The sequence below is a fragment of the Coregonus clupeaformis genome, chromosome 29 (assembly GCF_020615455.1).
Source record: "Coregonus clupeaformis isolate EN_2021a chromosome 29, ASM2061545v1, whole genome shotgun sequence".
In the NCBI taxonomy this organism is placed as follows: domain Eukaryota; kingdom Metazoa; phylum Chordata; class Actinopteri; order Salmoniformes; family Salmonidae; genus Coregonus; species Coregonus clupeaformis.
The window spans coordinates 33920157-33933484 of NC_059220.1; the positions used below are offsets into that span (position 1 = coordinate 33920157).

General features: G+C 47.4%; 1 protein-coding gene across 1 annotated transcript in view; it reads left to right on the plus strand.

Annotated features, from left to right (window-relative positions):
• Positions 1–13328, plus strand: part of greb1 (growth regulating estrogen receptor binding 1) — a 48430-nt gene that overhangs the window by 13821 nt on the left and 21281 nt on the right. Inside the window, exons 2-5 of the mRNA XM_045209168.1 lie at positions 9637–9797; positions 9941–10048; positions 10184–10360; positions 11165–11347. Of these exons, the coding sequence (XP_045065103.1) occupies positions 9644–9797; positions 9941–10048; positions 10184–10360; positions 11165–11347 (622 nt within the window). The 5' untranslated portion in view covers positions 9637–9643. The remainder of the gene's footprint in view (positions 1–9636; positions 9798–9940; positions 10049–10183; positions 10361–11164; positions 11348–13328) is intronic.

A 13328-nucleotide genomic window follows, 5' to 3' on the forward strand; every position in this document is an offset into this window, starting at 1 on the left:
TAAGGCTCCATGAATTGGTGAGGAATTAAAAAACGGTATTGTTTAAAGAAATGCGGCAAAAACAGTGGCTAATAAGTCTGGCTGCATATCTGACTGGCTGACTTACTGCAAATTGAGAAATTATGTGACTTAACTCAAGAAAAATAAGAAAAAACTGTATTATGAAACCAAGATCAAAGATATAAAGAATTATGGAAAAAAACTTTGGAGTACTTTAAATGAATATGGGCAGAAAGACAAATTCAACTCCATCTTTCATCGAATCAGATGGCTTATTCATCACAAAACCATTTGATTTTGACAAATACTTGTATGATTACTTCATTGTCAAAGTTGGCAAACTTAGGCAGGAAATGCCAAAAACGAACAGTGAGCCATCATACTCATAAATAAATAAACAAATAATGAAAGAAAAGCATTGTAAGTTTGAATTTTGTAAAGTTAGTGTGGGAGAGGTGGATTTTTTTTTGTTATTGATCAATATTGACAAACCTCATGGCATTGTCAACTTAGATGGAAAGCTACTGAGGATGGTAGCTGACTCTATATCTACTCCTATCTGTCACATCTTTAATCAGAGCCTAGAGGAAAGACTTTGTCATCAGGCCTGGAGGGAAGCCAAAGTCATTCCCAAGAGTGGTAAAGCGGCCTTTACTGGTTCTAACAGCAGACCTATTAGCTTGCTGCCAGCGCTTAGCAAACTGTTGGAAAAAATTGTGTTTGACCAAATACAATGCTATTTCTCTGTAAACAAATTACCAACAGACTTTCAGCATGCTTATAGAGAAGGCCACTCAACATGTACTCCACTGACACAAATGATTGATGATTGGTTGAAAGAAATTCATAATAAGAAGATTGTGGGAACTGTACTGTTAGATTTCAGTGCAGCCTTTGAAATTATTGACCATAACCTATTGTTGAGAAAACTTATGTTTTATGGCTTTTCAACCTCTGCCATATCGTGGATTAGGAGCTATCTAGCAAATAGAACTCAGAGGGTTTTCTTTAATGGAAGCTTCTCTAATGTCAAACATGTAAAGGTTGGAGTACCGCAGGGCAGCTCTCTAGGCCCTCTAATATTTTATATTTTTACCAATGACCTGCCACTGGCATTAAACAATGCATGTGTGTCCATGTATGTGTGTCCATGTATGCTGATGATTCAACCATGTACACATCAGCAACCACAGCTAATAAAGTCACTGAAACCCTTAACAAAGAGTTGCAGTCTGTTTTGGAATGGGTGGCCAGTAATAAACTGATCCTGAACATCTCTAAAACTAAGAGCATTGTATTTGGTACAAATCATTCCTTAAGTTGTAGACCTCAGCGGAATCTGGCAATGAATGGTGTGGCTGTTGAACAAGTTGAGGAGACTAAATTACTTGGTGTTACCTTAGATTGTAAACTGTCATAGTCAAAACATATAGATTCAGTGGTTGTAAAGATGGGGAGAGGTCTGTCCGTAATAAAGTGATGCTCTGCTTTTTTGACACAACACAAAGCAAGTCCTGCAGGCTCTAGCTTTATCTTATCTTAATTATTGTCCAGTCATATGGTCAAGTGCTGCAAAGAAAGACCTAGTTAAGCTACAGCTGGCCCAGAACAGAGCGGCTGTCACGACTTCCTCCGAGGCTGCCTCCTCTCCTTGTTCGGGCAGGCTTCGGCGTTCATCGTCACTGGCCTTCTAGCCACTGCCGCTCCTCATCTCATCATTCCATTTGATTTGTCTTGTTTATTACACACACCTAGTTCTTATCCCCTCATCAGTACCTGTATAAGTGTTCCCTCTGCCCCCTTGTCTTTGTGTGTGATTGTTTATTGTGGAGAGTAGTGAAGCTCGGTGGAGCGCCTTGTATTTTGTATCGCTGGGATATTTCCCTGTGTGCCATGTATTTTCCAGTGTGCCTGTTTTGATGTGTTACTGCATAACTCTGTGGTTGCGGAATAAAGCCTGTTATTCTGTGATTTACCCTCCTGTGCCTGACTCCTTCAACATCACCTCATCACAGAATCACACACCCGAACATGGACTCAGCAGGAGAGGAGCACCTGCCTGGAATCGTGACACGGGTCCGGGAGCATTCGACAATGCTAACCAGCTTGGGAGAAGTGATGGATCAAGTTCTCCAGGTCGTCCAACACCTGGAGAGGAGAGGACCCAATCTTTCGGGAAACCGCTGAGTGACCGGATCCAGCCACCTACACCCCAGCACCCAGAGGGATTCATATATCTCGACCACAGGATTTTGACGGGACAGCTGCCCTCTGCCAGATATTCCTCCTACAAATGGATTTATACTTCTCGACCATCAGCCCGGCTCCATCGGAGCGGGAGAAGGTGTCCGCCCTCGTCTCCTGCCTCTCGGGGAAAGCCCTGGAGTGGGCCAACACGGTCTGGAGTGAAGGAGGAGCCGCGTTGGACAACTAAGGGGAGTTCACTCGCCTCTTTCTGGTCGTCTTCGATCACCCGCCCGAGGGTAGAGAGGTGGGCGAGAGGCTGGGTCACCTGGGGCAGGGGACAAGGACCACGCAGGACTTCACCCTGTACTCTAGCGGCTTGGTCCGGGTGGAACGAGCGGGCCCTCATCGACCACTTCCGGTGCCATCTACGAGAGGACGTCCGAAGGGAGCTAGCCTGCCGGGACACCATGTTGTCTTTCGATCAACTGGACAACCTGCTGGCTTCTAGAGGACGTCCTGGAAGGGGCCTGCCCGTGGTCGCGAGAGGGGGATTGCACGATAAACCTCCGGGTAGACGCTGGGCCTCCCAGGAGTCATGTGTATCCCCTGTCGCAGGCTGAAACGGTGGCTATGGAAACATACGTCTCCGAGTACCTGCTCCATCTCCGAGTCCCTCCACTTCGCCCGCCTCCTCAAGTTTCTTTTTTGTGAAGAAGAAAGACGGAGGTCTGCATTGATTACCGAGCACTGAACAAGGGGACAATACGTTATAGTTATCCTCTACCCCTCATTCCATCTGTAATCGAGTCAATGCATGGGGCGCGCTTCTTCACAAAATTAGATCTCCGGAGTGCGTACAACCTGGTGCGTGTCCAAGAGGGGGACAAGTGGAAGACAGCATTCAGCACAACCACGGGGCATTACGAATACCGGGTGATGCTCATCTGTCTTCCAGTCCTCGGGACATGCTTGGTCACGATGTAGTGGTCTACAACCATGTGTCCCTAGTTCGCAAAGTGCTGGCCCGACTGTTGGAACATGACCTTTATGCCAAGGCAGAAAAGTGTCTGTTTTTCCTACAGTCCGTCTCCTTCCTCGGATACCGCATTACCACCTCAGGTGTGGAGATGGAGGGAGATCGCATTTCAGCCATGCGTAATTGGCCGACTCCAACCACGGTTAAGGAGGTGCAGCGCTTTATTGGCTTTGCCAACTACTATCGGAGGTTTATCCAGGGCTTTGGCAAGGTCGCAGCTCCCATCACATCTCTGTTGAAGGGTGGGCCGTCCCAGCTCTGCTGGTCTGCTGAGGCTGACAGGGCCTTCAGTAACCTGAGGGTTCTGTTCACCTCAGCCCCGGTACTGGCACATCCCGATCCATCACTACCGTTCGTAGTGGAGGTGGATGCATCCGAGGTAGGCATAGGTGCAGTCCTATGTCAACACTTGGGCACGCCACCCAAGCTCCGCCCCTGTGCCTTCTTCTCCAAGAAGCTCAGCCCGGTGGAGAAGAACTACGACGTTGGTGAACGGGAGCTGTTGGCTGTTGTCCTAGCCCTGACCGTGTGGAGGGGGAGAAACTTCCTTTCCTCGTCTGGATGGACCACCATAACCTGGAGTACATCCGGGCAGCGAGGAGGCTGAACCCTCGCCAGGCCAGGTAGGCCCTATTCTTCACCCGGTTTGATTTTACACTATCTTACATCTCGGGTACGAAGAACGTGAAGGCAGATGCACTGTCACGGCTGTACGACACAGAGGAGAGGCCCATAGACAACACCCCCATACTCCCGGCTTCCTGCATTGTGGCGCCGGTAGTATGGGTGATGGACGCGGACATAGAGCGGGCGTTACGCACAGAGCCATCTCCTCCTCACTGTCCAGCTGGGCTGCAGTACGTGCCTTCTCTTGTCCGTGACCGTCTGATCTATTGGGCACACACGTCCCCCTCCTCTGGTCACCCAGGTATCGGTCGTACAGTGCGCTGCCTGACCAGAAAGTACTGGTGGCCTACCTTGGCTAAGGACGTGAGGGTGTATGTCTCCTCCTGCTCGGTGTGCGCCCAGAGTAAGGCACCTAGGCACCTCCCAGCGGGTAAGTTACAGCCCTTACCAGTTCCACAAAGGCCATGGTCCCACTTGTGACTTGTCACTTGTGACTTGTGTATAGACTTCCTTACTGATCTTCCCCTCTCTCAAGGTAACAACACCATCCTGGTTGTTGTGAACCCCTTTTCCAAAGCCTGCCGCCTCCTTCCTCTGCCCGGTGTCCCTACGGCCCTGCAGACTGTGGAGGCCCTGTTTACACACGTCTTCCGGCACTACGGGGTGCCAGAGGACATAGTGTCTGACCGGGGTCCCCAGTTCACATCCAGGGTCTGAAAGGCGTTCATGGAATGTCTGGGGGTCTCGGTCACCCTGACCTCTGGTTTTCAACCCGAGTCTAATGGGCAGGTGGAACGGGTGAATCAGGATGTGGGTAGGTTCCTGCGGTCCTACTGCCAGGACCGGCCGGGGGAGTGGTCGGTGTTCTTGCCATGGGCCGAATATGCCCAGAACTCTCTCCGCCACTCCTCCACTAACCTAACACCATTTCAATGTGTTTTGGGTTATCAGCCGGTTCTGGCACCGTGGCATCAGAGCCAGACCGAGGCACCTGCGGTGGATGACTGGTTTCGGCGCACAGAGGAGACGTTGAACGCTGCTCACGTCCACCTCAAATGAGCCGTGCGTCGCCAGAAGGCCAACACTGACCGCCACCACAGTGACGCCCTGGTCTTTGTACCAGGTGATCGGGGCTGGCTCTCGACCCGAAATTTGCCCCTCCGCCTGCCCTGCCGGAAGCTGAGCCCGCAGTTTGTGGGGCCGTTCAAAGTCCTGAGGAGAATAAAAGCGGTTACTTAAAGGTTACTACTCCCTCTAGATTACCGCATTAACCCCTCGTTCCATGTGTCTCTCCTCAGGCCGGTGGTGGTTGGTCCGCTCCAGGAGTCTGAGGTGCGGGAGGTCCCTCCACCCCCTCTGGACATCAAGGGGGCTCCGGCGTACTCCGTCCGTTCCATCCTGGATTCGAGGCTTCGGGTGATGGGCCTTCATTACCTCGTGGAGTGGGAGGGGTACGGTCCGGAGGTGCATTGCTGGGTCCCGGTGAGGGATATCCTCAATCCCTCCCTGTTGCGGGATTTCCACCGTCGCCATCCGGCTCGCCCTGCTCCGCGTCCTCCTGGTCGTCCCCGAGGCCGGTGTCGGTGCGCTGCTGGAGCTGCCCGTCAAGGAGGGGGGGTACTGTCACGACTTCCTCCGAGGCTGCCTCCTCTCCTTGTTCGGGCAGGCTTTGGCGTTTGTCGTCACCAGCCTTCTAGCCACTAGCCATCATCCATTTATTTTGTCTTATTTATTACACACACCTGGTTCATATCCCCTCATCAGTACCTGTATAAGTGTTCCCTCTGCACCATTGTCTTTGTGTGTGATTGTTTATTGTGGAGAGTAGTGAAGCTCGGTGAAGCTCCTTGTATTTTGTATCGCCGGGATATTTCCCCTTGTGCCTTGTATTTTCCAGTGTGTTTTGACGCGTTACTGCGTAACTATGTGGTTGCGGAATAAAACCTAAGTATTTGGCTAAGGTCTATGTAAACTTCCGACTTCAACTGTAGGTGTAACTGATAGATGCACACATGCACACACACACACACACACACACACACACACACAGTAGATGTTAATGTTAAAAAATTTATGTTAATTGTAAAGTATTTTCTCTGTAATGTCTTTTTCGTTATCTGTCGGACCCCAGTAAGACTAGCTGTCGCCATTGGCGTCGGCTAATGGGGATCTTAATAAATCAAAAATCTATTCAAAATCTCTCTCTCTCTCTCTCTCTCTCTCTGTCTTCCTCTCTGTTTGTGTGTGTGTGTGTGTGTGTGTGTATGTGCGTGTGTGGTGTGTATGTATGTATGTGTGTGTGTCACAACAAGATACACTACTTTATTTTTCTCTTTCTATATCGCACAATTTTTCTTGCCTATTTCCCCCTATTCTCTCTCTCTCCCCACCCCTCTCTCGTTTGTTTTACCTAATCATATTCACTGAAAGGGGAACTATGGTAGAATCTCAAATAGCTTTGCTCCCCTCCCTCCTCCCTCCTCTGTCCTGTCTTTGCCTCTTTTTGAAAAAAAGGTCAAAGGTAATCGAGGAGCGGAGGCGAGGAGAGGAAACATAAAAACACATTTATGAAATTAGACTCTCCTTCACTCACTTGTCATCAGGCAAATGACGTTTACAAGTGTGGAATCCCCAAATAAATGTGTGAAGTGATAGAAACAAATGTAGGTAGTTGTGCAATACACTTCCGCGTGAGGTAATCGAGGAGGTGAGCAGACTCCTTCGTTCGCCTACTAACGAATTGACACTCTCCTCAATCACTCGGCCACTTATCGGTTTCCCCTGGTCACGGAGAAGAGGAGGACAGAGGAGTCGAGGAGAGGATGGACTTTTGCCTAATTGAGAATCTCCCAACGAATCTTCCTGTGTTTTACTAAAGAACCCAATCAGCTGTCACTTTCTGAGGTCAACTGCCCCTACAGGGGGTCAGCTCCTGCTCAACTCAGCTCAGCCCAGACAAAACTCTTCTCTATCCTGACACCCCCCCCCACAATTGGGGTGTCAGGATAGAGAAGAGTTTTGTCTGGAAAATAGCTACTCGCTATTTTTGACATTAATTTATTTAGTAAATATTTTCTTAACTCTATTTTCTTAAAACTGCATTGTTGGTTAAGGGCTTGTAAGTAAGCATTTCACGGTAAGGTCTACACATGTTGTATTCGGCGCATGTGACAAATAACATTTGATTTGATTTGATTGATTCTTCCCGAAAACATCTGAAACCCTACTCTTCAAAGAGTATCTTAAATAAGACATCATGAAATGTGTGGGAAAAATCTGCTTTTGTCTCTTCCTACTAGCACTGACTTTTCTGATAACTACTTTATTGAGGAAAAAAGTACTTACTATGACTGTGATATGTGGTTGTCCCACCTAGCTATCTTAAGATGAATGCACTAACTGTAAGTCGCTCTGGATAAGAGTGTCTGCTAAATAACTTAAATGTAAACATAAAAAGTATTGGCCATCAGAGATAGTACCCTACGGCCTACATTTTGCATTGTGCCTTCATCTGGAGTATGTGAGGTAGTGAAGGTTTGTGTGCTACTCTGTAATAGTGAGTGTATATTGTATAGGATTAGTATGTATGGTCAATGTTAGTGTGTGTATAGTGTAGTCTGTAGTGAATTGTAGTATACTGTAATAGTGACTGTGAGTGCTGGCCATGCTGTGTTTACCCACATTGCTGAGCTGAGCCACCATTGTGTGTGTCTCAGTGTGTGTGGTGGGGGTGAGCTGAGCCGAGCAGGCTGTTTAGGTCAGGGCGACCTGACTCTATGACTGTGTAGCTGATTATTTTATGGAGGTGGAGATTGGACAGCCATCGCGCCAGAGTCTGCCATCGCTGCTGTGTGAGTGTGTATGTGTGTATGTGTGTGTGTGTGGTGTGTGTGTGTATGTGTGTGTGCCAGAGTCAGTGTAAAGAACAGACTACTTCCTTTCTTTTTCTCTTTCTGTATCGCACTATTTTTCTAGCTTTTTCCCCCTATTCTCTCTCTCTCCCCACCCCTCTCTCTGTCTCCCTCCTACCCCTTCTCTCTTGTTTGTTTTACCTAATCATATTCACTGAAAGGGGAACTATGGGAGAATCTCAAATAGCTTTGCCCTCCTCCGTCCTCTGTCCTGTCTTCGCCTGTTTTGGAAAAAAAAGGTCAAAGGTAATCGAGGAGCGGAGGCGAGGAGAGGAAATGTAAAAACCCCAAAACACGTTTATGAAATTAGACTCTCCTTCACTCACATGTCATCAGGCAAATGACGTTTACAACTGTGGAATCCCAAAAGAAATGTGTAAAATGATCAAAACAAATGTAGCTAGTTGTGCAATACATTATTTTATAGCTAAATGGATAAGTCGGATATTGTTTTTAAATGTGTGCATGGTTTCTCCTTTGAGAAAACAACAGCTGATTCAAAGGGGGATATGGCGGATTTTAAAACACTTCCGTGTGAGGATACTCTAACGAAGTAGGTAATCGAGGAGGGGAGCAGAATCCTTTATTCGCCTACTAACGAATTGACACTGTCCTTGATCACTCGGCCACTTGTCGGTTTCTGGGTCATGGAGGAGAGGAGGACGGAGGAGTTGAAGAGAGGATGGACTTTTTTCCAATTGAGAATCTCCCAACAAGTGTGAGTAGTTTGGCTCTTCCTGTGTTTTACTGAAGCAACCAATCAGCTGTCACTTTCTGAGGTCAACTGCCCCAGGCAGGGGTCACAGCGCCATCCTGAAGTGACCTTTTATCTGACCTCTTCTCATTGAGGCCAAACACTGTGCTACTAGTAATTTTTCTTCACAACATATCTAATGGAGAAAATCACATGAAGAAAATGACATTTATTTTAAGTGTTTTGAATGTTGATGTAAAAAAAAAAAATCAAGCCTTTCTGGGTTCTGGGGGACATTTTGCCTGCGGCTCTGCTTTTTGCGTGTTGCTCCAATTACTCTTCTGACCTGAAAAAGGACGTTGACTGACATGGGTTTCAGTTACTGGCTCACCTGTTCACCTAGCCTTTGATCATGACTCTCAGTTACATTACATTATACATAAGAGTCATTGGACGAAGGCGTCTTCTGTATGGGGGAGTTTTGAACATTCACACGCGTCATTTGCAGTTCGGTTTTGGAAGCATAAAGACCTTATCTTTCATTTCAGCGAGAAATAATACAAATGACATAAAAGGTTAAATTGATACACACCTTTATAGGGTTAAGGGTAGTGTTCCCACACGGCCATATCTCCATGTTACAGCGCTTGTTTACCGAAAACAAGATGCAACCATCTACAGTAAGTGTATCTTTTTATTTGAAGCATTCTTTCTTGCTGGTGAAAGATAAGGGCCATATGTTTCGAAAGCCATATCGCAAGCGATGACTATTGACGTTTCTAAACGTTAAAACACAGTGTCGGGATTGTAGTTCACATGAGCGAAGCTAATGGCTGAAAACTGTAGGGAGAAGGCAGAATGCCGCCTAGCGTTTTTGAGCGCCACTGTTCACCCTGTCTAAGTAATGATTGGGGTAAGCATGTAGTGTCACAAAGGTTGTCCAGGTTGTGTGACAGATGAAGTGACAACAGAGCCATATATATTATTGAGAGAAAGAGAGAGGGAGAGAAAGAGAGAGAGAGATATGACTCTGGATGTGTGCGGCCATGTTGTGTGTGTGTGTGTGTGTGTGTGTGTGTGTGTAGGTGGATTATGGTAAACTGTTAGAAGTAATGTACAAGGTCTTGTTGAACTTGTGTGTGTGTGTGTGTGTGTGTGTGTGTGCATTCCTGTGTGTCTAGGTTTGCGATGGGGAACTCGTATGCGGGCCAGTTGAGGACCACACGTTTTGAGGAGGTGCTTCATAACTCCATAGAGGCTTCACTCCGCTCCAACACTGTGGTGCCACGGCCTGTCTTCTCACAGCTCTACCTGGAGGCAGAGCAGCCACCCCTGCACAATGGTGTGTGTCTGTGTGTGTGTGCTGCGTATGTGTTTGAGTGCGTGTGTACGTGTGTCTGCACCTGTATGCGTGTATGTGTCTATGTGTGCGCGCTTGTGTGTGTGTGTGTTGGAACACTCTGTAATGAGAATGTGTGTCAGCAGGCCGGGTGGAGAATGAGGAGGAGGAGGAGGAAGATGGCTCAGAGTCCAACAGCCCCCCCGTTCCATACTATATGAAGCCCCCGCCAGAAGGATGCTGCACCACGGACGGTATGAACACACATGGTTCCCTCAGGGCTGCCCCCCTCACTGTATACATTGTCTCCTGTCTTAGGCTTCCGTCTGGGGGCAAGAGATCTGTCTGTCTGGTTAGGGTAACAGTCTGTGTGTGTGTGTCCCTCTCAGGGTTCTGCCAGGCCGGTAGGGACCTGCGTCTGTCCTCCCTGGCATCAGAGCCTCTGGACGTGGCCCCAGGGTTCCTGCTGGTAGGGGCCAAGTCCCCCAGTGCACCAGACACACTGCTGGTGTGTGCCGTCGACCGCAGGTTCCTGCCCGACGAACGAGGACTCAACGCACTGCTGGGTGAGACACACACAGATACACACACTCGCATGCACGTACACATACACACACACCCACACACACACATATACACACACACATAGAAAGCACAGACTATAGCAGGGCTAGGCAACCCTTGGTCCAGATGAAGGGAAAAGGAAGAAAGAGAGTAAAGGTGAGAGGATAGAGAGGGACAAAGAGATTGAGATTGAAGAGATTGCGAAAGAGTTGGGTGGAGTGAGGTTTACAGTGAGATGGTTGGAGAGAGGGAGAGTGGGGTTGGCAGGAGCTACATTGAGAAAGGGGAAGAGTGGGGGCTGGCGAAGGAAAGGGAGTGAGTGAGGCATTGACGAAGCTGAAATAGAGAGAAGGTTAGAGAGAGAGAGAGAGAGAGAGAGAGAGAGAGAGAGAGAGAGAGAGAGAGAGAGAGAGAGAGAGAGAGAGAGAGAGAGAGAGAGAGAGAGAGAGAGAGAGAGAATGACAGAGAGAGAGAGAGAGAATGACAGAGAGAGTGAGAGAGAGAATGACAGAGAGAGCGAGAGAGAGAGAGAGAGAGAGAGAGAGGCTATAAAGAACAGTCAGGGTACCCTGACTGAAGTCACATACACACATTATTAGTCCCTCAACCTGGGCTCTGCTAGACACACACACGCACAACACACACCATCTCACAACCCAGCTGACCTGTAACCATGGAAACATTATCGCTCACACACTCTTTCTCTCGCTACGGGAGAAAAGGTTTATTACTCCCAAACACACACACTCACACACACACACACACACACATACACACTGACCCAGTGTTTGTGTTGTCATCCTCAGGGTTCTCTGGGAACTGTATGGGCTGTGAAGAGAAGGGCTTCCGCTACTTCACTGAGTTCTCCAACCACATCAACCTGAAGCTGAGCACCCAGCCCAAGAAACAGAAGCACTTAAAGTACCACCTGTACAGGAATAGCCATGGACAGCTGGTCAGGGGGGCTGCTATCTCCTGGAAGGGCCTCGGTAAGACAAGCAGGGGGAGTAGAGGGGATGGGGGGGGATATTTTCATGTGTGATCTTTCCATGACAATGTAAGTGTTGTAACGTTCCATGTCAATAAAGTATATTGAACTGAATTGAGAAAGAGAGCGAGGTAGAGGGGGGAGGGAGAGAGAGAGAGAAAGAGAGAGGGGTCAGGTCAGTGGGTCAGTCTCTCCTTCAATGTATCTCTGCTGTCGTTCTGTGGACAGGGGTCTAAGTTGGAGTTTGTAGGAGAGTTGGGGTCTGTGACCTGACCTGTCTTTCCAGGTGTGGAGGACAGAGGTCTGGGGTGAGAGGTCAGGACTGGGGTCAGGGTGAAGAGGGGTCGGAGCCTGTGGCTAGACTGTTACTGTATTCCTGATAATACCTGTAGTATACAGGATATGAGGCAGAGAGACATTAAATCAAGTCTAATCCACACAGATTAGGAAGAGGGTTTGGGGTGAGTTTCAGACCTACAGTAACTAGAGTAGAGTTTACATTAACATGTAAGTAGAGCTCACATTAACGTATTCAGTTGGCATTAACATGCAAGTAGAGCTCACATTAACATATTAAGTTGGCATTAACATGTAAGTAGAGCTCACATTAACATATTAAGTTGGCTTTAACATGTAAGTAGAGCTCACATTAACATATTCAGTTGGCATTAACATGCAAGTAGAGCTCACATTAACATATGAAGTTGGCATTAACATGTAAGTAGAGCTCACATTAACATACAGTGGGGGAAAAAAGTATTTAGTCAGCCACCAATTGTGCAAGTTCTCCCACTTAAAAAGATGAGAGAGGCCTGTAATTTTCATCATAGGTACACATCAACTATGACAGACAAAATGAGAAGAAAAAAATCCAGAAAATCACATTGTAGGATTTTTAATGAATTTATTTGCAAATTATGGTGGAAAATAAGTATTTGGTCACCTACAAACAAGCAAGATTTCTGGCTCTCACAGACCTGTAACGTCTTCTTTAAGAGGCTCCTCTGTCCTCCACTCGTTACCTGTATTAATGGCACCTGTTTGAACTTGTTATCAGTATAAAATACACCTGTCCACAACCTCAAACAGTCACACTCCAAACTCCACTATGGCCAAGACCAAAGAGCTGTCAAAGGACACCAGAAACAAAATTGTAGACCTGCACCCGGCTGGGAAGACTGAATCTGCAATAGGTAAGCAGCTTGGTTTGAAGAAATCAACTGTGGGAGCAATTATTAGGAAATGGAAGACATACAAGACCACTGATAATCTCCCTCGATCTGGGGCTCCACGCAAGATCTCACCCCGTGGGGTCAAAATGATCACAAGAACGGTGAGCAAAAATCCCAGAACCACACGGGGGGACCTAGTGAATGACCTGCAGAGAGCTGGGACCAAAGTAACAAAGCCTACCATCAGTAACACACTACGCCGCCAGGGACTCAAATCCTGCAGAGCCAGACGTGTCCCCCTGCTTAAGCCAGTACATGTCCAGGCCCGTCTGAAGTTTGCTAGAGTGCATTTGGATGATCCAGAAGATGATTGGGAGAATGTCATATGGTCAGATGAAACCAAAATATAACTTTTTGGTAAAAACTCAACTCGTCGTGTTTGGAGGACAAAGAATGCTGAGTTGCATCCAAAGAACACCATACCTACTGTGAAGCATGGGGGTGGAAACATCATGCTTTGGGGCTGTTTTTCTGCAGAGGGACCAGGACGACTGATCCGTGTAAAGGAAAGTCTGTGTTGCCCAGCGACAGCCCCAAAACATCACTGCTCTAGAGGAGATCTGCATGGAGGAATGGGCCAAAATACCAGCAACAGTGTGTGAAAACCTTGTGAAGACTTACAGAAAACGTTTGACCTGTGTCATTGCCAACAAAGGGTATATAACAAAGTATTGAGAAGCTTTTGTTATTGACCAAATACTTATTTTCCACCATAATTTGCAAATAAATTCATTAAAAATGTGAATTTCT